We start from the raw sequence: 25,804 nt of genomic DNA, 5'->3' as shown, positions 1-25,804 counted from the left end.
ACCCTCCACATTGTCATCTCTAGCCAAAGCACCAGATCCAGAATCTGAATGCTTCAATTGAGTTGCGTAGACCGCCAGCAGCTCATGTTCGACTTTCTCCACTAGCTTCTGCTCACTGCTTGAGTGCAGGTAATGAGAAACTCTAGCCCTCTCCCGTCGCAAGCATTCCTCAGCCTTTAACATGTAATTCATATTAGGATCCTCCGAAACCCAACTTGATGCTTTACGAGAATAGTATTTTCCAGTGTTCGTTAGCATATGCGCTTCAAAGTCCTCTTCATAAGCATCCATTTGTCCCATGCCAATTTTAACAAATATATTGATCACACTCTTCAGTAGGTTTCTGTCAATTTTCTACCCTTCGCGCTCTTTATTTATAAGACCAATTACAACAACTCTGGCATCAACTTTGGTCTTTCGATAGACCAAATCACGGAAGCTGTTAAGTCCAACTTCATTTAGGTTCGCGAGTGATCTGTCAGCGATGAAGTAGCGATCAAGATAATGAAAGAAGCGCGACAGCCATCTAACCATAACTTCACGGTTTGTCCAACTTTTGACAAACTCCTGCAACATAAACTCGCCATGCTTCTCTTTAAGGGAGGGCAAGACTGTTAGAGTAATCTAGTCCTGGAATGTCTCCCGATATTTGTCATAAAGCTGCTGAGAATAATCATACGGCGGGTTTTGAGTACACATGTTGTAGACAGTTGCGTAAAGCATCATATAATCTTCCGTGCCGAACTGAGGCTCCGATAATCCTTGTATAATTCTCTTTAGCTTTGTGATCTCTGCCTGCATATAGCTCCATCCTTGTTCCCACTCGATAACCTGGCGTTTCATTGTTCTGGACGGAATTATTTTATATCCTCCAACTACAATGAAAACAAATGAGTTAATATGCTTACTATAAACCAAGTTATAGAATGATCATTAAGAACATAAAAATATCAAAAGAAAGAAAAGGAAAGGACGATGGAATCTGGCAATTAATCTACCTTTAGCAGGTGTTTGTTGGCCTGTTTCGATCTGCTATATACTTTGGACTTCGTTTGCTTCACAATCTTGTTGCCCAAGAAAGTCCCAAGTTAATCCGAGACCAAAGCTACTTTCTGAGAGATAAGGACTATACCTAAAAGGAACCGTAATCGTTCTTACTACCTTGCAAGAATCTGGGACAGACAAAGAAGGCTCCACAGTGTAAACATGATAGCCGGAGCTGCTAAGGCAGGGGACTCGTGTGAAAGAAGGCGAAAGCCTAACGAAGCAATTGAGATAAGAGTACTCTTTTAGAGAATAGTAATATCGAAATGGGGTAAGGGAGAGATTGAGATTAAGAAAGACTTGATGGATGCAATTCTTGGGGTCGATGAGATCGAGTTTTCTGACATCGTATGAGATGGATTTCACTACCAAATCACCATAAGATGGGAAGTGAATTAAGGTAGTGGTGTTGTTGCAGTGAAGCTCATAATCATGGTGACCACGATGTTGGGAATGCTGGCCTCTTACATGGAAAGGAAACCGAATATCGGGAGCGCCGTCATGAGTACACTTAATTGATATGCAGTTTCCATTTGAAGCCTCTGTATCAAGAAATATTAAGCTGAGGCAGGATAAAGAAGATGTAGGCAGGCATGGCTTTGCAACTGGGAATCATGGGAAGGAGAAGAAAGAAATGTAATACATATAAAAATTAGGCAAGTTCTCCAAGGGGGATTGAATTGTGAAATATCGTTTTCGGATTGCACTGTTATAATTTACGTATTTGTATTATTGAGATTTTATATTATTTTTGAGATATTATATTAATTTATTTGAAATTAGATTTCTATTAAACTAGTTACAAAGAGTGAAGTTTGATAAATTATTATTTACTCGTTGATCTTTTGAGGTCACAAGTAACGTTTTCGAATAGGTCTCGAAGCCATGAGCGCATAGGCGAAAACCGTTTGCGAGTTTGGATTAGAACAGTATAATTACGAACATTTGAAGTTGTGAAACTTTAGGTTGTGAAAATTATTTAATTTCTACCGGAGGGTAAAAGGCCCAAATATATAATTGGGTTAAGGGGATTAGAAAAGAAGGAATGAGGAGGAGGAAAAAAAGAGGAGGGAAAAGAAAAGAAAAAAAAAGGGGAGATGGATCGAGAAGCAAGGAGGGGGGTTCTCTCCGGTCGGGGATTATGGACCAGACCCATCATTCCCTTTTCCTTGGCTGCCGTTCTGTGCTGCCAAACTATGCCGTCGCAAGGTATGGCTGCCCGAATTCCATAGAATCAGAAAGCTTACTGCTATAAGTTCCTCTTCTGCCTTTGTTTATATTGTTTCAATTTGATAGCCGATTGTTGTTGTGGTTGTTGTATTTATATATCAGAAAGGATTCCAAGGTTTCCTTTCATTTTTCACGGTTAGTATATGATGATCATTACATCATACTATATGTGGCTCTTACTATTGGGAGATAGTCTCTTTGGTTTTGTTTGATGAACACCTATAACTCTGCTACTTTGGTGTGTCTTTTGTCAGTTGTTACCTAGCATCCCAGGTTAGTAGACAACCACGATGATGGTTGACGCTATGTATGTATAGCCTTATTTGAAAATTACCCATTTATCATGTTGCATTTGTTGCTTTAAAGTTAGTGAATGCATTAATGTAATGTTGATGATGGGGAATCGACATTTATATTGTCTCATAATGTGAAATTGTTTCTCTTTATATTTAGTACAATTTTGCTAGAGTTGTTTGTATACATTTAGTCAGACGTGGTCCAGATTTTGTCTTTGTGATGACAGTGAATAACCATGGCTTTTATATGAATGACAGTGGATAGCCATTGTTGATGAACATATGAATTCCATCTCATTGGTTTAACATTATCAGACCTTTTTGCTTATGTATGAAGTTGAACGAATCCTTATATGTATGTATAAATTAATGAAGGGATGAAATTGTTTTCGTATTTACCGTATACATATATCTATGTATGCATATTCAAAGGAACTTACTTATATCCCTGGAAATATATATGCACCAACTGCCAAGGCTTTTATATACAGGTACATCTATATTTGTAAATAGCATCTTCACTTATTTTCTGTAAGTGTTTTCATTCAAATGTTACATTTATTTTGATCATGCTAATTTAAGTTAACCAAAATAGTACTTGGATCTCATAGTGTTATTACTAGTCCCAAGTAATCTAATTAAGACTGGAGTCGAAGGTGATGCATTTAGTAATTGCATATACTTGAGAATAGGAGTTGATCGAGGTGGTGGATGCTTGTAGTAATAATTTGAAACAATGCTTTGGAACCTAGATGGGAAATACAAAAATGGATGGTGTATGTGCTCATGTTGTAAATCATAAGTGTGGAGGTAGGAGGTAGGTTGTGTGTTGGTTTGATTGCACCATGTAGCATTGGTACATGGTCCTGCTTGGTATATCTGCGTTGGGGGACCATACTTATTTAGAGGTGATCATGCTTGGTATATCCGCGATGGGTGATCACTGCCTGCACGATGAGTTTATGCCTATGGTCCTGCTTGGTTATCCGCGATGGGGGACCATACGCATTCTAGAGGTGATGATGATTGGTTGTACGTGGTACATTTTTGGCGATCATATTTGATTTGGTTCCGTTGAGTGGTCCGAAACCCGAGGTTGTTGAATTTCGTGGAGTGGCCTAAAATCCCATTGTTTGGAGAAGTAGGCTTGGCCTAACTATGTCACTCTAGCCTTAGTTATATATATATATATATATATATATTTTTTTTTTTTGGTCAATGGTTTTGAAAGTCTTGTGAATTCAGTTAGAAAAGATGTTGGACGTTTGAGTGACTCCTTCGGGATTTTCTATGATTCTATTACGATTTCGTAAGGTATGAATTTAGAAGATATGGGAATGATTGTTATTACTTTGATCAAATTAATTAATTAATGCGGCTAGAGAATGGTTTTGTGTTTCGTCGGCTCTTAAATATAATGTGTGTTGTGAATTGCGAAATCATGATGAGACATAATGATTTATATGTTGGATGGGAGAGAAATCATGCTTTCATGGGGATTGATTATGTAGCCTAAGTCCAGGAATTACATGTTGTCAGGTTATAATAAATGTTTGAGGAATGCTATGCTTTTCTACTTGAACTTAGTGGAATAAATGTCTGATTTTGTGGCAATGAATTACGAATGGCTTGATTCCTATTTAGGGTACGTAGGCAGTTTAACGAGGATGTTAGATGCAGCCATAAAGTCTACGAAGAATAATTGTGCAGTCGGATCTTAAGTTGTGTTTTACCTTTTTCTAGAGGCGGGGAATGTTAGAAACGAGTATTTGGTGACGTCACGTGTCGATCCTGGACGTATGTCGGGATCGGGGCGTGATATGAATGGCCCTAACAGATATGAAGCTTCTTCTGTCCCCTCACAAATAATTGGACTATCTTTCTTCTTTTCTATAGAGAGGCGTAGAGGAAGACAAAGAAATTTATGTGTGAGTTAAGAAAATTGATTTATTTTAATCTTAAACAAAGTTTGGGTTTTTGAGAGGTGATATTTTAAATTGTTCTATTCTATGAGAAGAGTCTCAATTCTGAAGTAAGTGACACACACATTATCTTAGCCAATTGATGCAAGGAAGGTGGACTAAGAGTAAATTCGAGAAGAGAAAAACCGTTGATCAGTGCTGGAAGGGAGACGACTTATATTCACTGTTGGCCATTTGAAATCATATGAGTTACCACCTCCACCAAATACTTCCATCTTGTTTCTTCATTTTTCTTTTTTTCTTTTTTTAAATTTCTCTGACAGACAAGCATAATATACAATTACTTTTGCCCAAACAAAAAAAAAAATGCAATTACTTGATTATTTTATCCAAATTCTTTTGTTGACTTAAATCCCTTTCATATAGAAAACTATCCTCCATTCACGCGCTTGCGTTAGTGCAGAAGACATTTTTTGAATCAAGACGTGTTATGCATGATTTACATGTTTTAAATGTATATATTAATGTAGATGGAAATGAATAATAAATACATTTAATAAAAGCGGTATTTTAACTAATCAGAGTAGCTGAATCCATATTAATAAAAGTGGTATTTCAATTTTCATCTACATTTTATTGAATTTACATTAAGATTAGAAAAAGTAATATTTAATAAACAACTGATTGTTAGCCCATTGTGAGGCTAAGTTCACTTCCTCCCCTTGGTGTAGATAACATTGTTTGGTAAAAAAAAATGATCATTTAACAACTAATTGAATCACATTATTATGCGCGTGTGAGAGATTTTTTTATAACTGGTACTACGCACCTCTTAAGTGTTTAAAAATTGAGAAATAATATTTAATAAACAATTGCGTGCAAAAGACATTTTTTGAATCACAACGCGCTAAGCGCGACTTAGACATTTTAAATGTATTTATATGCATGAATTGCTTCAATAATTTTTTTTTATTTTGTTAAATTTTTTATCACTGGCGCTACGTGCCTCTTAAAATGTTTTGAACACAACATTTATGTTTTCTTATTTTTATTATATTTTTCTTCCTCATCACGTGGGCACCATACTTTGTCATTTGTTTATTATTTTATCTCTTCCCTTTCATTTTTTATTCTTTTATCTCTCCCCATTTCTATTTATATTATATTTTATGATGACCAAATTACCAACTTACCCTTGCATAATTTGATATATTAAGTTTTGAATTTTTTGGTTGAGGGGTAGTTTGGTCCAATTATTTTTGTCAAAGTGGGTGTCACCAAAATTTTTGTCTCATGCGTGACCCCAAATTCCATTATTCATCACATTCCAAATTCCATTATTCATCACACTACCGGCTTTATATATAATAGATAGATATGCTTTTTGTAAAGAAAACAGAAGGTGGAATTGTCTTTAATAAATTTCTTCAATTAAATAATTCTTTCCTGGACAAGGTATTATGTACAGAATATTACAATCAATACATAGCTAATATTATGCCAATATATATATATGTATATATATTATGGCATGGAAGCCATGATCATCAATTTGTGGCATTTGACTCATGCTAGAAAAGGTAAAGTAGAGTGATTTTGTATAAATTAATAAATAAAAAAAAATACAATATCAACAATATTTATGTTAATTATAAATATGTCAATCATGTATTGTGATACGTAAATACATTTAAAATAATAAAAAATAACAAAATCTTCCACTACAGCTGTCATCTACTTTAACAGACACTCCCTTTCACATTTATTTATTTATTTTGGAATAGGTCAAATGCCGATCAGACACTGTAACGCAATGTTTGTTTTCTAATTTTGTTTTTTACATTTGGATTCAGAAGCTGCATTGCAATGTCTGTTTCTTGGTTTAGTTTTTTTTCCACCACTCAAACGCCTCATACGTGTCCGTTTTTACATTTGGATTTAGACTGTAATGTAGTGTCCATTTTCTGGTTTTGTTTTTTACTTTTGGATTCAGATGCTGCGTTCCAATGTTAATTTCATAGTTTCGTTTTTTTTCATTACTCACACATCTCCTATGTGTTCGTTTTTACATTTGGATTCAGATGCTGCATTGCATTGTCCATTTCTTGGTTTCATTTTTTTCATCAATCACACGTCTCCTACGTGTCTATTTTTACATTTGGATTCAGATACTGAATGAAATGTCCACTTCCTGGTTCTATTTTTACATTTGGATTTAGACGCTTAGTTGCAGTGTCCATTTCTTGGTTTCGTTTTTTTTCCACCACTCAAACGCCTCATACGTGTCCGTTTTTACATTTGGATTCAGACTGTAATGCAGTGTCCATTTCCTGGTTTTGTTTTTTTACTTTTGGATTTAGATGCTACGTTTCAGTGTCCATTTCATAGTTTCGTTTTTTCATTACTCACACATCGTCTATGTGTCCATTTTTACATTCGGATTCAGATGCTGCATTGCATTGTCCATTTCTTGGTTTCATTTTTTTTTTCACCAATCACACGTCTCCTACGTGTCTATTTTTACATTTGGATTCGGATACTAAATACAACGTCCATTTCCTGGTTTTATTTTTTATGTTTGAATTCAGGCGTTGTGTTGCAGTGTTCATTTTTTGGTTTCATCTTTTTCATCACCCACATGCCTCCTATGTGTCTGTTTTTTACATTTGGATTCAGACGTTCCGTTGCAGTGTTCGTTTCCTAGTTCTATTTTTCCATCACTCATAGGCCTCCTACATTTCACACCATAATGGCTTAAAGTGTATATTTGACACGCTTTGAAATTTAATAGTCAATAGCCAATTACAAACCAGACATTAACGATCTCCTTTTTGTCTCTTGAAGTGCCAGTTTGACAGGATAAGTGTGTGCATCCATGGAGCCATACATTGGATGCATGACTCAACACTAATTATTATGGCTGTTTTCGACCTTGAAGACGAGAGATTCAGAGTCATCCCACTCCCAAAATATTATGCTTACGATATTCATGGTATTAACGATAACCTTGAAATATATTTGAAATGGAAGGGTGTTTGGCTAATAGGTGATCGGCAAAATTATGGATTTTGAAGGACTACCAAAATCATGTGTGGGTTTAGGAAACTATCATCTTTCCCTTTAGTTGGAGGGAGTACCCTATTCCTTTTTATACGATTCACACCACCGAGCTCCTCCTCTTCCAATATTCGAGATTACTCGGCAGAAGCGAAAGTGTTTTTCTATAATCGATACTTCAGATTGATATTCTGTTGAAGGTACTTGCTAATTATGATGACAACATCGTCCCTTAAGGTGAGATGACTTATTTCATTTTCAAGCTTTAATTCAATGTTTTTCGGTTGAATTTTGCAATTTGGTTCATCTGTTCAAAAGAATGCATTTAAACAAAAAGAGGACCTACACTAACATTGTTGGTTCTGTTTTTCCAACAATATTATAATGACTTAAAAGTTCATGTGACATTTATATAGAGAGAGAGAGAGAGAATAATACAAGAGTAAAATTCTAATTATTTATAATGATTTAAAGCTCATGTATCATTCATCGTTGACTTATGCTAAATTAATATAAATATTCATTAATTTAAGTCCAAAACAAAAATATATCATTGATATATCGCTAAATAGTAAAGTTTTATTGACTGTTGGCTAAACTAATATTTGCCTAATGCTTTTCATGGGAAGTGTGTTGGAAACATTGACCGATTGTCAAAATGAGTGACTAAAATGATCATAGACCATTTTGATAAAAACCCTGTGTTTGCTTAGTTACTTGCATCAATAGCTTTCAACGGTCTAGATTTGTAGTGAGGAAAAACGTTTAGGAGTATTCATTTAAAGCCTAATTAACACAGTAAAATTCTGCAGCCATTTGTCATCTGATCATAGACCATTTTGATAAAAACCCTTCCATTGTGTCCCTCAAGTCAATGGTGGTTGCATTCGTATGTCTGTAGTTTGTAAATTGATGTTTCTGTTGTAAAAGGATAAGTGATCCACTTTATTTGAATTGGGTACTTATTGAAGCGTATCTCAGGCGGATCACTCCCTTGCAGTGTAGCTCAGGTGGATCACTCCCTTGCAAGTGTTTCTTTAAGAGCTTCTGTGATAAGTTTTAGTTAACAACAGCCTTCATCACTCCCTTGCAGCATAGCCCATTGAAAGGGAGTGATGAAAGATGCTGTGTCAACAAGCAAGTGTTGCTTTAAGAGTTTTTCAGATAACTTTAGTTATGATGTAAATTTCACTGCCTAAACTTTTCAACTTATAAAGTAAGATTTCCAATGTTAACACTCGTCTTGCTCCTTTGATGAGGTCTTCTGTACATCATTTTAACTGTTTATCCTTGATTTTCCATACCGGTGTTGTTTATCATATCAGTTGCCTATGTATTTACAACACTCGGATTTATAGTCACGTATCAGGAACTAAATTATGTTCTATTCAGTGTGTGTCTGTGGGCCTAGAAATACATTGGCAGACGATCCACTGCCAAATATGAAACTCAGAGATCAAGTAAATTGCTTCTTGGAATCGGGTGGTATCAATAGTGCTGACAATGCTGGAAGTACTTTCCAAGTTCAAGGTTTGTTTTTCAATGTAATGGTCTGGGTTTCTGAAACCCTTCATTTTAATCTGTTAGTTTCTGTGGTTCTTAGAACTTTGTGATTGAGTTTTGGCTACTGTTAACTTTCTGTTCGGAGTTTCTTTAATGAGTCTTTAGACAACTTCTTCATCTGTTTGGTTTAGCAAGTTTAATTGGGTTTTATCTGTTTGGTTGCTGAGAAAACAAAGGCATTCATGAATTCATTCAAATGAAAAGCTTTTCTCTTTAAGCATAACTTGCTGCATTTTTTTTTTCCCGAAGTTTCATCAAGGGGCTGTATTCAATTTTTACTTCTTATTCGGATCATCGTTTGGTCAAAGGAGTTGGGAAATAGCTTATAAAGCACATTTGGTTCTTCAGGGCTGCGATTAATTGAAGTCTTAGAATTAGCCTACTAATTTAGTTTTGAAATCTTTTCCTGGTTCTATGTGTTCTCTTGCTTTCTTGACATGTAGAAGTTGGACTGATGTGTTGAGTAAAAGGAATTTGTTTTTTGTTCTTCTTAAAACGGTGATTACTTATTGTTTGTCACTGTCTGTTCGTTACATGAAAGTAAAGGACAAGGAATACTGTGGAGAAGCTTGTGCATTTCTTATAAATTTGGGCTGTCATCGTATGCCTGTGAATGGTATGCCCTTTCTCCTATTTTTGTTTCGTAAACATATAGGTTTCTATTCAATGCAGACATCTGAAATAAACACCTCAATCCTTGTGCTTGTAATAGATGTCATAACATGATTACATTCAATGCAGACATGCAATTGCAACGAAGAACCTCTCAAGATCCGTGGCTCTCAGGGGTTGTCGAACTCTAATTTGATTACAAGCGTCTGTTCAATGTTCGGTCTCTGAATGAATAATCAAGAAAGAAGATTGGTGTGATCCTCTTGGAAGAAGCTTCGGACCTTTCTCACACTCTGCTGGTTTGACTGTTATGAACTGAGCTTGAAATTTTTGTACTCTTTAACAGGTATAATTTGGCACATGTTTCAAACAATGAAATTTGAACCAAACAAAACAACGTGACTCAATTTTTATAAATTTTGTAGCTATATATTGCAAAATCGTGTCATACATTAGTTGTTGTTGGCTTTCTGCCACTCTACGTTGAGCATTCAAATAAACTACACTTGTTAAAGTAAAATTTGTACTTAGTTTTTGAAACCTAATGAATCAAAAGCAATTAACTACCAAATCACTTGTGTCAAAGCCAAACGAAAATAATAGAATTTGATGCAGGTAGAATATTGCTTTGTCTCAAAGGGATGGCGCGTGGAATCTTGTAGTTGCCAATGAAGAAGGGATGTCGGAGTACTTCAGCAGCAGTAGGCCTTGCCGAAGGGTCCCAAGAACAAAGGGAAGAAATCAGCTGGATGGCAGATCTGCTTGCAGAAGGAATCATCGCAGATAGACCAACGCCGTGAAGTTGTGGAAACTGATAGTTCAAGTTTTGGGCAAGAAGCTGTCCCTCTGGCCATGACTCCCAAGCGGGACTGCCAATGACACTGCAAATCTTGAACATCTGATCGTCAGGACTTTAACCGAGAAATAGAGGCCGGAATGAAAACAGCTCTGCCATGATGGCTCCCATTGCCCACATATCGACCTTAGGACCATACAAGCCTGACTGAAGCAACACCTCAGGAGCAAGATATGGACGAGTAGTGACGTAGTCTGTATAGGGAGGAGGTGAATCAATCTCCTTAGCCGAACCCAAATCCGCAATCATGACCACGCGCGCACCATCATTAACCAACAAGTTAGCAGGCTTCAAATCACGGAGGAAATAGCCGTTTCTGTGCATATAAGCGCCAGGCCACGAAACATCTGAAAGCAGATGCTTCTAACTTCATCCCCGGTGAATTTGGTTTGCCTTTTCTTCGTAATATCAAGCAGACTGCTCTGCATATACTCAAAGACAAGGAACGCAGAATCGCATTCGGTGATGACATCCTTCAACTGGCCAACGAGAGAGAAAGAGGCAAGTTTCTAATGATCTGAGATTTGGAAAATTAGAGAATGGAAATTAGGGTTCCAATTTATAGATTCATTAATTCATTCCATTACATCGTCTCCTGATAGAATGAGGAAAGAAACACTCACTTGGTTTAATTGGATTTCTAGTCAACTATTTATACTTGGATTCTTGCGATCCAAGCAACCTCCCAGTTGCCAATTCACTTCGCTTTTTAGTCCTTGCTGCTGTAGGAAAAGGGAAGGGCGTTTTCATCAATTGGAAAATCTGATTTTATTACTTTGGGCACAAGGATTTCTCAAACGGTCAGGATCTTTTAAACACGTTTTTTACTTGGGTCATTAGCTGTCAACGATTCAGATACTATAAAACACGTTCTTAAGTTTCAAATTTAGTAGCTTTCGATTAATTTGGAGTTAACCGGTGATTTTGATTTGCTCTGTGCAATTTGAATCGAATTGCAAGGATGGTCCCTCAAAGGCTTTCGAAGCCGGCAAATGGTGAAGGTTTCAATCTACCAGCTGAGCTACGACGCCCGTGTTGCGCAAGCAAGTGATGAAGGTTTCAACAAATGTACCAGCCGAGCTTTAGCTTAAGAGCTTTTGCGGTTAAGTGCAAGTATTGATGTCAATTTCATTCCTAAATATTTCATCTCTGAAAATTTACTTTCAACTAATTTATTCCCTTGTAATCTTTTTCGTGATAGTCTTGCTCCATTAATTGATGAGCTCTTTTGTAATCTTTTTCATGATTACATATCCTATATGTTCTTTACAAGTGTTGTTTATATCAGTTTCCTATCGTATTTACGCGCACCGGCTCACATTTATTGTATTTAGACAATGTCCCTCCAGTCAATGGATGTGAGATTTTTCACTTCCAAGTTCTGAAATGTATGGATGTATGAGTAATTTATTTGTTTAAAGTATTTAAGTGTGAATGATCAATATACTATTGTTGCATGGACTATGGAGCAGTCGAGAAAGGAAGAGGATCAAATTTATGCAACTACAGTTGTGATTTCCCGGACATCTGCTGACCTGCGCCATGTGCATTCTCTGGTTAATAGGGGCCAGAGGCCCAGCAAGAAGATTTTCAGGCTACGTACTTCTGGCCCTTGGGGTTGGGGGACCCTAAACCAAGTCTTCTCTAAGCAAGTGTCCAATAGATTATAGAAATTAAGATATGTTCTCATCTTTTCCGTAAGCAGTTTCCAATGAACTAGTAAATCCCTGGAGCTTTCAGAAGTAACTACCAAAAATGGAAAACAATTACTATGATGCGTTCTCACCTTCCACGTGAGCAGTTTCCAATGAATTGGTTTCCAGCCTTAGCTTTTGTGATAAATATAAATTATGATGTAAATTTAATTACCTAAATTTTGCAACTTCTACAGTAAGTATTTCAACTTTATCGATTGTAATATTTTTGGACGTTGCATATATTAACTGATTATTCTAAATTTTCCATGTCCTTTTCAGCACATCAGCTTTCTTTGTATCTACACCAGCTAACATTAACAATTAGGTATCAGGAACTACATTACGTTCAAGTCAATGTGTGTCTGCGGGCCTACAAATACAATTGCAGATGATCTACTGCCATATACGCCACTCAGAGATCAATTCAATCGCTTCTCGGAATCGGGTGCTATCACTAGTGCTGACAATGTTGGGAGCACTTTCAAATTTAAGTTGTTTTTCAATGTAGTGCTCTGGGTTTCTGAGACCTTCAACGTTTTTGCCTTTTTGATTTAGTGAGTCTAATTGGGTTTTATCTGTTTGGTTGCTGAGAAAACAAAGGCATTCAAGAATAAATACAATTTAAAAGCTTTTATCTTTAAGCATAATTTACTTCTTTTTTTTTTGTTTTGTGATTTTCATCAAAGGGCTATGTCCAGTTGTTACTGCTTATTAGGATATCGTTCGGTCAAGAGAGTTGGGCGAAAACTCCTATACGTGTGGTGATATCAAGTTCTCTGTGTTGTTGCTTTCTTCACATGTAGAAGTTGGACGGATGTGTGGAGTTAAAGGATTTGTTTTTTTTTTTTTTTGTTCTTCTTAAAATAGTGATTTACATTTTTTTTTTTTTTTTTTTTTTTTTTTTTTTTTTGTCACGGTATGCTCATTACAGGAAAGAAAAGGAATAAGAAGACTTTTCTTATGAATTTGGGTTGTCATGGCATGCCTTCGACGTTTCTCCTATTTTTGTTTTGTAAACATGGAGATTTATATTCAAACTCTCTGCGGTACTTGTATTCAATTTAGGCATGCGATGGAGAACGTCCCAAGATCTGAGGCTCTCAGAGACTGTCGAACTCTACTATGATTTCAAGTGTCTGTTCCATGATCGGGTTTTGAAGGAATGGATCAATCTACAGTTTTGCCAGGATTTTCAATGGAACAACTTACTAGTTTCGATGTCTGTCATATGTTTCGGATAATAATGAAATTTGAACCAAACAAAACAATGTGACTCAATAAAATGGAATCTGTAGCTATATATTGCAGATTAATGAGGGGCTTACAAAACTTGTTTCATACAACAGACATTAGTCGTTGGCTTGCTGCCGCTCTACTTTGAGCATTAAAATAAACTACACCCGCTAAAATAAAATCTGTAGCTTTTTGAAAGCTAATTAATCAAAAGCAGTTAACTACCCATATTACTCGTGTCGAATCTACACGAAAATAAGAGAAGAATTCGACGCAGGCTGCATATTGCTTTGTCTCAAAGGGATGGCGCGTGGAATCCTGTGGTTGCCAATGAAGAAAGGATGCTTGAGTGCATCAGCAGCAGTAGGCCTCGTGGATGGGTCCCAAGAACAAAGGGAAGAAATCAGCTTGATAGCTGATTCACTTGCGGAAGGAATCATCGCAGATAGACCAACCCCGTCAATTTGTGGAAACTGATAGTTCATCTTGTGTGCAAGAAGAAACCCGTTGTGCCAAGACTCCAAAGTTGGCCTACCAATCACGCTGCAAATCTTGAATATCTGGTCAGCATCACTTCGACCAGGAAATAAAGGCTGGAGTGAGAACAGCTCTGCCATGATAGCACCCATTGCCCACATATCGACCTTAGGACAATAGCGGTCTGACCGAAGCAACACCTCGGGAGCTCGATACCAAATAGTGCCGATGTAGTCTGTATAGGGAGGAGGCGAATTAATCTCCTTAGTAGAACCCAAATCCCCAATCTTGACGGCACCCTCCTTAACCAAGACATTCTCCGGTTTCATATCGCGGTGGAAATAGCCAGTTTTGTGCATGTAGGCCAAGCCCTGAAACATCTGATAGCAGATGTTTCTAATTTCGTCCTCCGTGAATCCGGTTTGCCTTTTTTTCTCAATAAGATCAAGCAGACTGCTGTGCATGTACTCAAACACAAAGAAAGCAGACTCGTATTCGGCGACCACACCCTTCAACTGGACAATGTTGGGATGGTTGAGTTTGGAAAGGGACTGAACTTCTGGTAGGCTAAGACACTGCTGCAACGAACTGCACCTCCCGTTCAATTTCTTGATTGCAACAACTTCGCCCGTCTGTTTGTGCCGCGCAGCAAATACCGTCCCGAAAGCACCACTCCCGAGTTTCTTAATCATCTCGAACTTTTCCATGATGGGGCTCTAGGAACTGATGGAATTATGAGTACTTGAAGAAGTAGACTAAAGCCAAAGAAATCTGCGACAAAGTTAAGGAAAAAGCATCAGTTTTGACAAACTAGAGAGCGTTTTGATCGGAGACACAGATAGAGGCAAGTTTCTAAACTTCTAAATGTGAGGAGGGTTGCAATTTATGGGTTCCTGACCTAATAGGAAAGGCGGCAAGCAACTCGGTAGTCGGATTGGATTACTACTTTAGTTAGGATTCGTGCAATCCAAGCAACCTCCCAGTTGCGCGTTCACTTCGTTCCTAGTAATGTATTTGCTGATTTATGTAATGATTAATATGAGCCATTAGATCTTAGATTAGATGTAGTGAGTCATAGCTTATGACAAGTGTAATCATTGTATTCATTTAGTTACGGATGAACGGCTGAGATCAGTTTGTGTAATGATGCATCAGAGGGAAAGCTCCACTTTATAACGGTAATATTCCTCACACCTTGTGAGACAATCAATCGAATAAGCATTCCAAAAATATCTGCGAAATTCCCTCTAATTTTCTTGTGATCGTTTCTGAGATATATTCTCAGGTTGTTAAATTCTCCATTAAATTAATCACAAAAAATTACATTCTAACAGTATAGTAGTCCTTACCACTGTTGGAAATGTAAAGGGTTTGTCGTCAATTGCAAAAGTTTGATTTTAGTTTTTTGGTTTTTCAAAAGTCTGATTTTTACTTTCTTGTGGAACAATGCTTCTATCGATGGTCATTTAACCAAATCGAAATGTACTCAATTTGTGTTGTACATTTACAAATCTGTTCTCACTTCTAATTTTTAATAGCATATATAAAATTTTATATTTTATTTTAATGCAAGTCCTGTAACAACATTGATTTATCTCTAATCTTGTATTGGATAATACTTACGTCCCTGTATATGGGGATGCACATATTCTCTGTATACGAATACCATATATGGACCAAATGAATCAATGTCTAAACCGTTCAATTTATTAATCTTTATTTGAAGATCACTCTACAAGAAATCACTCGAATTCAAGATCGTTTAAACATCCCAACATATCAAATAAATGTCCAGTTCATTATGAATAAATGGACCGTTCATGCCTAAATAATTTTTTGATTGAAATGTTTTTTTAGGGGTGATCTTCAAATGAAGATTAAAAAATTAAATGTTTGTGATTATGAAATTTGTATGGTCAAGATACATTATTTGTGAGGAAATGTGCTCACCCTCCAAAAAGGAGATGCAACACGTGTCTTGTGTTTCTGTTACCGAGTAAATTGTAGAAATGATCATTAATTTTAATCAAATTGGAGCAATGGTCCTTCAACTAAAAATTCATTACCATTGGTCCCTCAACTCATCAAAACGTATAGCTATGGTCATTTTTGTCAATTCTGTTAGAATTTTGTTAAAATGAGTTATGTCGGAAAGACCATAGCTACAATTGAGTTAAAGTTGAGGACCATTGCTCCAATTGGGTTAAAGTTGAGGGACTATTTATCCAGTTTAAATAAAGTTGAGGGACCATTGATATAATTTTTCTTATTTGATTTTCCATATTTACCCCTTGATTTAGCCTTACGTGCATGGCACGTGACTCATTTTGACGAAAGTTCTAATAGAGTTGACGAAAAAAACTATAGCTGTACATTTTGATGAGTTGAGGAACTAATGCTAATGGATTTTGAGTTAAGGAACCATTACGCTAATTTAGCTAAAGTTGAGAGATCATTGGATTTTGAGTTAAGGAACCATTACGCTAGTATATATTACAATTTTTTTACTTTGAGATAGGTTTCCACCTTGCCAGCTGCGATTGCAGTCCACACGTACATATTGTTCTTCACCATACTTTCTTGTTCACTCTTCTAAGAGTTCGTTTCATAACCATTTCGTTTTCAATTCTTTATTTTTTATTTTTATTTTTGATAACTTTTCGTTTTCAATTCCTATTCACTTGTTTTTTTTTTAATTATAACTTCAGTAATTAGTTTTCGTTCTAATTTTTCGGCATTCCTTTCTCATTCACCAATTCTACTTCACAAAAATGTACACTATTTATTTTGGGATATAACTTGTAATATTCTTCCTTTTGTTGCTTATAGAAAGTAGAAACCATCTTTAATCATGCAAATGAACAGAAGACAAACACCCAAACATATCGCTTTAACCTTCCAAATTTCCTATCTACTCTAATCCCAAATCACGAAAGGCCCCGTTAGGCCTCTGTCCAAATCTGTCCAAATAAGAGCAATTTTCGACACGGGAAAAAATCGATTCATCGGCAACAAGATTTCTTGCTTACTAGTACTTATGCTAAACAAATTTGAAACAGTACACCAAACACAATATAGCTCCTATTGTGAACATCAAAGTGAAACTTCGAATATTAGGTTCGGAGAAAAATAATCCGCAGTAGAGTCACGAACAAACATTACAATAATAGGGCTATTTTCCCAGAATCAAATACCTATAGTAAGTATCAGTCCAGCTTTCAAACATATGTTGAAATGGTACCTAGCCATACGCTTTTCTTGTTTGATTAAAGCTAAAGATTGAAGCTTTGAAAATTGAAAATGTTGCAGAAAACTTAGACAGAGAGGCAGAGGTGTTTTATTTTTTATTTTTTTATTTTTATTTTTATTTTTTCTTCCCTAGTGATTCTTCTATATGATTCACTCAAAAACCCTAGCATATAGAGGGCTAGTGAGATCCTACTTCTAGGATCATTCACAGTTCACTCCTGGGCAAAGCTTTTGTGAATATGAGCTGCCAACTGTTCTTCACTCCTACAAAACTTCACATCAATCACATTGTCCTGAAGAGCTTCCTTTAGGAAATGGTACTTTATGTTTATCTGTCTCGTTTTCTGGTGAAACACAGGGTTCTTGACCATGGATAGTGCAGACATATTGTCACAGAATAAGGGAGTTGGATCTATTTGCATTTCCCCAAAATCATCAAGGACAAATCTCAACCAAATGGATTGAGATGTTGCTTCTGCTGTTGAGACATACTCAGCTTCAACAGTGGATAGAGCCACTGTGTCTTGCTTCCCTGAAGCCCATGAAAACACGCAACTTCCAAAGTTAAATGCATAGCCAGAGGTACTCCTGCTATCATCTTCATTTCTAGCCCTAGTTAGCATAAAAAAAAATAAAAAATAAAAAAAAAAAAAAAAAAAAAAAAACAACGACAACAAGAATAGATGCCTTGTCTTTCATATACTCAATGTCATAGCTTAGAGTTTCTTGTACGTACCTTAGAACCTTTCTTTCCTCCCAGATGTTTTTTGGTAGGGGAATTCATGAATCTAGACAACAAACTAGCTTGCATCCATTAGATCTAGCCTAGTTGCTATCAAATAAAGGAGGCTCCCAATAATTTTCTTGTAGAGACCTTTATCAGCTAGTTCACTTCCATCCATTTTCTTGAGTTTTTCTCCAGTGGGTAGAGGAATGGACACAAGTTTGTAGTCTTTGAGTCCAAACTTCACAAGCAGTGACTTTGCATACTTGCTTTGATGAATGAACACTCCTTTCTCAGTTTTCAAAAATCCCATTCCCAAGAAATGGTGAAGTAAACCAAGATCAGATATTTCATATATTTGCATCATTTCCCTTTTAAATTCACTTATCAGTTTCTCACTACTTCATGTGTACACAATAACATCAACATATATCGATACAATGATCAATCCTTTTTCTTCTACAGATGTTGTATATAGGGTAGCTTCACTGGTTCTCTTCTTGAACTTACAACTGATCAAGTAATTGTTAATCTCACTGTACCAAGCTCTAGGAGCCTGCTTTAAGCCATACAATGCTTTCCTTAGCTTATATGCTTTGTTACTTGCATTTCTCACCACAAAGCTCTCATGTTGCTTAGTGTAGACTTTTTCTTCAAGTACCCCATTCAGGAATGCTGATTTAACATCTAGTGGAAACAATTTCCATTCCTTTTGTGCTGCTAAATCATTTCAATCTCAGAGTTCATAGCCTCTTGCCAGGCTTGATCTTCTGCAGCTTCTTGATAATTCTCAGGCTTAATGATGCACATATGGCATCTTGCATATATTTCCTCTAAACTTCTCAACTTCGTAGGAGTTGAACTTAGAGTTGAGTTTTAACTTGAGTTCTCTAAGTTACTTTCTATTGAACTCCCAGAATTTGAACTTAGCTGCAGGTTATAAGAATCACTAACAAGAGGTTTATCCATTGATCCCTCTTGCACTTCATTTTCAAGGATTTCACTACAAGGTTGGTAGGTAGTGAGAATGACCCAACTTGGTTACATTCCTAGTTCCAAGCTCATCAAATACAACACTTCTAGAGGTGATGATTTTCTTTGTTTGTAAACCATATATTTTATAACCCTTCTCACAACTAACATATCCCATAAATATGACCTTGTTAGCCTTTTCATCAAACTTTAGTCTACACTTTCAGGTGTTTTATGCCTGGTTTCCTGCCTAAAACTTTTATTTTGCAAATACACTTCATTTGCAATAGCTTTTCCCCAAAAAACAATAGGAATCCTTTTTTCAACCATCATGGACCTAGCCATTTCTCCAATTGTTCTATTCCTTCTTTCAACAACATTATTTTGCTAAGGAGAGTAGGCAATTATCAAATGCTTCTCCATTCCTATGTCAATGCAATAATTTAGAAACTCATAAGATGTATACCCCCCACCTCTATCACTTTTTAGCCTTTTTAAACTGAAACCACTTTGCAATTCGACAAATGCCTTGAATTTTTTGAAAACATTGAACACATCTTATTGGTTTCTAAGAAAGTACACCCAACACATTCTTGAAAAATCATCAATGAATGTTACAAAGTATTTTTTTTCACCAACCGACTCATTTTGCATAGGGCCACATAGGTTAGTGTGTACAAGCTCAAGTGGGTAGCTTACTCTCCATCCTTTCTCCTTATTAAAGGGTTCTCTGTGAAGCTTTCCAGATACACATCTTTCACACAATTCCTTTTTTTCTGAGAACTCAGGCAAGCCTAGTACCATTTCACTTTGCATCATCTTTCTCATACTGTCAAAGCTTAGGTGTCCTAGTCTTTTATGCCAGTTCTAAGAATCATCAATAGTTGATGATTTTCTTGCCACGGAGTTTTTGAATTCCAACTACAATGGGAAACATCTGTTTCCAGTCATAACAACCTTGGCAACTACATTCTCAAGGCTACTGTCATCAAATATCACTGCCATGTTTCCTCCAAATAGAACATTGATAGAAGCATATTTATGCTACTTAGTTATGTTGTTTCCTTGCATTTAGTTAGTTAATTACTACTTATTATAGTCTTTTAAGCTATTTTCGTATGTTTGTAGGTCTTAATGGCAAAAGGAGCAAGAAAGTGCATTTTGGAGCCATTTGGGGCAGTTTTGGGCATGGATTGGATAGCTTAACTATGGAGCAAAGTGGATGGATAAAATTGAAGTCAAGAGAGGCTAGGAAAGGCTACAAATCTAGAGAAAGAAGTTCAAATACAAAGATGATAAGGAAAGAGCAAGAAATAAGGAACATTATCCAACCTTATCTTATCCTATCCTAACCAACCTTATCCTTTCCTAAACCTTATCCTATCCTCTATCTTATCTTATCCAAATCAGTTTGTGCCTTAAATCTAGCTATTTAGAAGGGATTAGTTATACATTTAAACACATCAACTCAAATTCTAGAAGCCTAATCCGTTATGTGCCGCATATATGCCATTCCTTGAAGGTTTAGGAGTTGTAATCCCTCTCCTACAAAGGTGCCGCACCCCTTAGCCTAAGTTCTTCTAGAAATCTACCCTTTATCCCTTCTAGAAGTCTAATTTCTGCCACAAAATACCTAGTTTCTAGAAGCCCTAATTTCTAGCGAAATTCCCTATCCCTTTCACCTTTGGTTTCTACCAAACCTATTCCTTTTCACATTCGATTGTGAAGTCCTTTTCCTTCAGAAATTGTGCATAACTTAGCCTATAAATACAAGTGTTTGCCGCATCATTTAACCATCCATTCATTCATTCATACTTTCAGCCATCAAACACCATAATTCACACCACATCACCCTAGTGTCGCAAGCAAGGAAGGAAGGAGAAGAAGACTTGTGCAATCTACCATCCAAGGAGGGTTCGAAATCTGCCATTAGAGTGTGGAGTGTTTCTAGTGTATTTTATCCTTAGTTTTAGTTCAATGTTTATATTAATTTGGTTTTCAATTATGATGAACATGTGGAACTAATTTCTTTTTAGTTAGAGGTGAATTCAAAGCCATGATTATATGTTTTATATGAATTGATTACATCCAGTTATTGTTTCTTAAGTCTTGAATGTGATTTGCTTATCTAAGTTATCAAAACTTGTTTATGTATGTTGGTTGAGGGTCGACACTTAATTTGCGTGCATGAATTTGATGCTAGAGTATAAGGGAGTTTCACATAATAGTTAGGGGCTTTTAGATCCAGGTCCAAAAATGTAGAGTGTTTTTAGGAGTGAGTCCAGTTATCTAATTATTTGTTTTTATTTCTTTTATACTCATTTTATATTTTCTAAAAATATTAAAAATCAATTAAAATCTTCTAATATTATGCATTTTCCAACTCCAAAAGAATATATTTAATATCTTATAACAAAAAAACTAATATACTAACATAAATTTATCTACAAAACATTCTACCCTAACTCAAGTAACAAATATATGAATGTATATAATACCTATACGTGAGATATGAAACCTAATTAAAATGTAGAAAAAACATAACATACCTACAAGTAAGACACATTAATCTGTGATAGGTTGATTATAAAAAAAGAATCTGTCATATAGGTAGATAAATATAATTAACCTGTGATATAGGTTGATTATAAAAATTAAAAATAAAATCTATAAATGGGGTTTAAAGTAGAAGGAAGAACGAGAAATAACAAAAAGATAAATAAAAAGAAATAAGCAAAAAGATAATTGGGAAGAAATTTGATTTTTATAATAAATCTTATCATTGAACAGATAACTATTGATAATTAAATAATTAAATATAACAAATTGGACTTATTTTAATAAACTGGACTATTCCTACAATTGGCTCAAAAAATTGGACTTATATCAAGTTTCCCCTAATAGTTATTCACTTATATTCACAAGTAGTGGAGGTTGCTAGTCACAATCGTGTTAAGTAAATCCTTGGTATGAGTCTCATGCATTTCATAGTGATGAATACCTTGTCAATACTTATGATTTTCACAAAACTTAATGACTTTTGATATGTATCTTTATTATGCGTTTCATATAAAGAACTTGAGAAAGATAATTTGGTTGCGATGTGTATTCCATCTAATTCAATGAAATAAGGAAAATCTGATGGTTGATTGTGCGATGCAATTAACTTGGGGCGTTGTCATTCATAGTCTAAAGGAATAATAACTGGAAATTGGTTTATATGCATATGTCATGTGTGGAGAAAGACCCTCTAACTAGCCTTTCACCCATTTAATTCACCTAAATTCGTTTTTACAAAGTGTTTTATGCAAAGTTTATGTTTTAAGTTTTAAATTCGTCAAAAACAATCCCCCTTTCATTTAGTCTTGGTATTTGAGTCAAAATCTGTTTTCTTTTAGTCTTTTGAGTCAAGTTAAGTTGTATTTTCGTCAAAATCACTTGTTAGGTCTAGAATTGAGTCTTTTTTATTGTTTGTTGCTGTTTTGAGTGTTTTAAGTTAGTTTTGAGTCTATAGAGTCTAGTTTAGTGTTTTTGAGTCTTAATTGTGTTGATTAGCATCCCTAGTTAATCCCCTGGTCTAAAACGATCCATACTTGCATATATACTACAATTGTCACAAATAGGGTTTAATTTGAGTGTTAGAATATTTCACATCAAACATAGTATACATGCTCCATTATTTGTCCTACACTTAGTAAGTTTTCATCAAGTCCTAGAACTAATAACACTTCCTTTATGTATCTCTTGCCATGCTTTGTTTCTACTATGAGTATGCCCTTTCCAGAAGCTTGTACTAGATCACATGTTCCTATTTTAACTTTGCAAGTTACATTTCTGTCAAGGTTGATAAGTAGGACTCTTTTCAGGTCATACTGGTTGTTTCAGACACTATCCACTAAACTAAACAGACTTATCTTGTGAGATTGAGGCTATATGACAAGAATAGAACATTGTCCCTGTGATCACTTATTCTTCTTTGGCACAATTTGCAGCTTGTTTGCTATTATCACATTCTTAGTAGAGTGACCCAACCTGCTGCATTTTCCATACTTTGGTTTGCCCTTGTATCTACAAACCCCAAAATGATATTTCTCATGTACTTGACACTATGGTTTTACACCTCATTGGCTACTGCTTCTTTGTCTATTTTGAGAAGTAAACTTGTTGCTCCAATTTCCTCCACCCTAATTATTCCAGTTAGAATCACTGGTGTTGTTCCAGTTATTGTCTTGAGACCAAATTTCCCTTTCTTGTTCTAGCCTAATCTCTGATTTTGTTTGTTTTGAGGACCCTTATAGTTTCCAACATCACTGTTGTTATTCCCAACCTTAAGAGTTAAGACTACTAAAAGCTCTCTCAGTGCCTGTGAACCTATCTCTTTCATCATGTATGTCTTCTCTCTTGTCATACACTTCAACATATGCCATGACTTCTATAATCGATACTATGGACTTGTATTTCCTACTTAAACTCATTAGCAGCTTTTGCACAATTCATTTTTCAGGTACATCTTTCCTTAGTGACTTTAAATTATTCATAATTTCGAAAAACCTAGCTAAGTAATCATCTAGGACTTCACCTTCAGACATTCTCAAGTATTCAAATTCAGCCTTAACTGGTTGAAGTTTTATAGCTTGTACCTTTTTGTCACCTTTAAACTCTCTTCTTAAAATATTCCATGACCTTTTTGCAGTCTTTTTTTTTTTCTTTTTTTTTTAAACGTAAGGAAAGAGCTCATCAGTAATTACTCTTTGAATAAAACATAACGTCTTGGCATTTTTTATTCTTTCTTCTCGAGAAACTGCTGGTGCTTCAACTGGAATTTGATCTAACTCATCTTCATCATTTTTAGAGTTTCTTTCCTTGAGTATTTGTTGCGGCAATATTCCAAGCTTTATCGCATCCCGTAGATCTTGTGCTATGAGGATGGTTTCCATCTTAACGGCCTAAAAGTCGTAGTTGGTGCCATTGAACTGTGGAGTTCGTAAATCTCCATCGGAAGAGCATGATCCAACCATTTTTAAGTTGTTTATGCACAACAACTTGAAAAAGGAACCACCTTTACCCTTTTCTGAGGATTTTGAAACGAAGAACCTTGCTCACAATTTATGCCCCTTCTTTGGTATCAAACCTCAGAGCTCTGATACCATGTTGAAATGGTATCAGGCCATAAGCTTTTCTTATTTGATTAAAGCTAAAGATCGAAGCTTTGAAAACTGAAAATGTTGCATAAACTTAGAGAGAGAGGCAAAGCTTTTTTAATTTCAATAATACTTCTATGTGATTCACTCATAAACCCTAGCATAAAGAGGACTAGTGAGATCCTACTTCTGGGATCATTCACAACCGTTCACTACATCATGTGCTAGGATTACTTCACTTGGGAATAAATTGGCAACATAGTACAACAGAAAGATAAGAACAAAATATAGCTGTGCATATACTATAAATAGAAACTAAGTTAGCCGTTGAACATTTAAACATAACAGCTACTTCCAGAAATAGTAATATGAGGTTTCATTTCGATGGGTAACTTGAAACAAGAAGTGTTTTTGCAAGCATCATTTGGGATGTCAAGAGTTTATCAGTAAAAGATTGTATTTTAGTGTTTTTTGTTTTATCTCTCAAGCTATGGTTTACCAGGACGTTTCAATAGAACAACTTACTAGTCATCGATCTCTAATTTGTCATATGTTCCAAATAACAAAATTTGAACCAAACAAAACAATGTGACACAATACAATGGAATATGTACCTATATATTGCAGATTAGTGAGAGTTTATAAAAACTATGTCATATATACATTACTTAGAGTTGGCTTACTGCCACTTTACTTAATTAAACTACCATCGCTAAAATAAAATCTGTAGCTCTTGAAAGCTAATGAATCAAAAGAAGTTAACTACCCACATTACTCGTCTTAAATCCACACGAAAATAAGATAATTCGATACGGGCAGAATATTGTTTTGTCTCAAAGTTGATGGCGCGTGGAATCTTATGGTTGCCAATGAAGAAAGAATGACAGAGTGCATTAGCAGCAGTAGGCCTCGCATAAGGGTCCTAAGAACAAAGGGAAGAAATTAGCTTGATGGCCAATCTACTTGCGGAAGGACTCATTGCAGATAGACCAACCCCGTCAATTTGTGGAAACTGATAGTTCACCTTACGTCCAAGAAGAAGCCCCCTACGCCAAGACCTTAAAGTTGGCTTACCAATCACATTGCAAATCTTGAATATCTGATCAGCATCATTTCGACCAGGAAATAGAGGCCGGAGTGAGAACAACTCTTCCATGAAAGCACCCATTGCCCACATGTCGACCTTAGGACAATAGCGGTTTGACCAAAGTAACACCTCAAGAGCTTGATACCAAATATTGCTAATGTAGTCTGTATAGGGCGCAGGTGAATTAATGTCCTTAGTAGAACCCAAATCCCCAATCTTTATGATACCTTCCTTAACCAACACATTCTCTGGCATCATATCACGGTGGAATTAGCCAGTTTTGTGCATGTAGGCCAGGCCCTGAAACATCTGATAGCAGATGTTTCTAATACCATCCTCGTGAATCCGGTTTGCCTTTTTCCCCCCAATAAGATCAAGCAAACTGCTGCGCATGGACTCAAACACAAAGAAAGAAGACTCGTATTCGACGACCACACCCTTCAACTGGATAATGTTGGGAATCTTAGGATGATTGAGTTTGGAAAATGACAGAACTTCTGGTAGGCTAATACACTGCTACAACAAACTGCACCTCCCATTCAATATCTTGATTGCAACAACTTCACCCATTTGTTTGTGGTGTGTAGCAAATACCTCCCGAAAGCACCATTCCTGAGTTTCTTAATCATCTCGAACTTTTCCAT

At 35.9% G+C, this 25,804-nt stretch overlaps 1 protein-coding gene and 2 pseudogenes across 1 annotated transcript; all 3 read right to left on the bottom strand.

Annotated features, from left to right (window-relative positions):
* Positions 1 to 10,304: 10,304 nt before the first annotated feature.
* Positions 10,305 to 12,124, bottom strand: LOC103939588 (annotated as a pseudogene).
* A 670-nt stretch (positions 12,125 to 12,794) lies between these two features.
* Positions 12,795 to 14,820, bottom strand: LOC103939577 (cyclin-dependent kinase F-4-like). Its single transcript, XM_009349678.3, has one exon. It carries the CDS (start codon positions 14,692 to 14,694, stop codon positions 13,756 to 13,758), a length of 939 nt encoding a protein of 312 aa, XP_009347953.2. The 5' UTR covers positions 14,695 to 14,820; the 3' UTR covers positions 12,795 to 13,755.
* Positions 14,821 to 24,853: 10,033 nt separating this feature from the next.
* Positions 24,854 to 25,804, bottom strand: LOC103939587 (annotated as a pseudogene).

The sequence above is a fragment of a genome, unplaced genomic scaffold (assembly GCF_019419815.1).
Source record: "Pyrus x bretschneideri cultivar Hongxiangsu unplaced genomic scaffold, Pyrus_bretschneideri_v1 Contig14, whole genome shotgun sequence".
In the NCBI taxonomy this organism is placed as follows: domain Eukaryota; kingdom Viridiplantae; phylum Streptophyta; class Magnoliopsida; order Rosales; family Rosaceae; genus Pyrus; species Pyrus x bretschneideri.
The sequence above is the reverse complement of the archived record's forward strand: the minus strand, read 5'-3'. Positions and strand labels throughout refer to the sequence as shown.

Coding starts and splice junctions, on each gene's coding strand:
- LOC103939577 (XM_009349678.3), bottom strand. CDS start 14,694: ATGGAAAAGTTCGAGATGATTAAGAAACTCGGGAGTGGTGCTTTCGGG.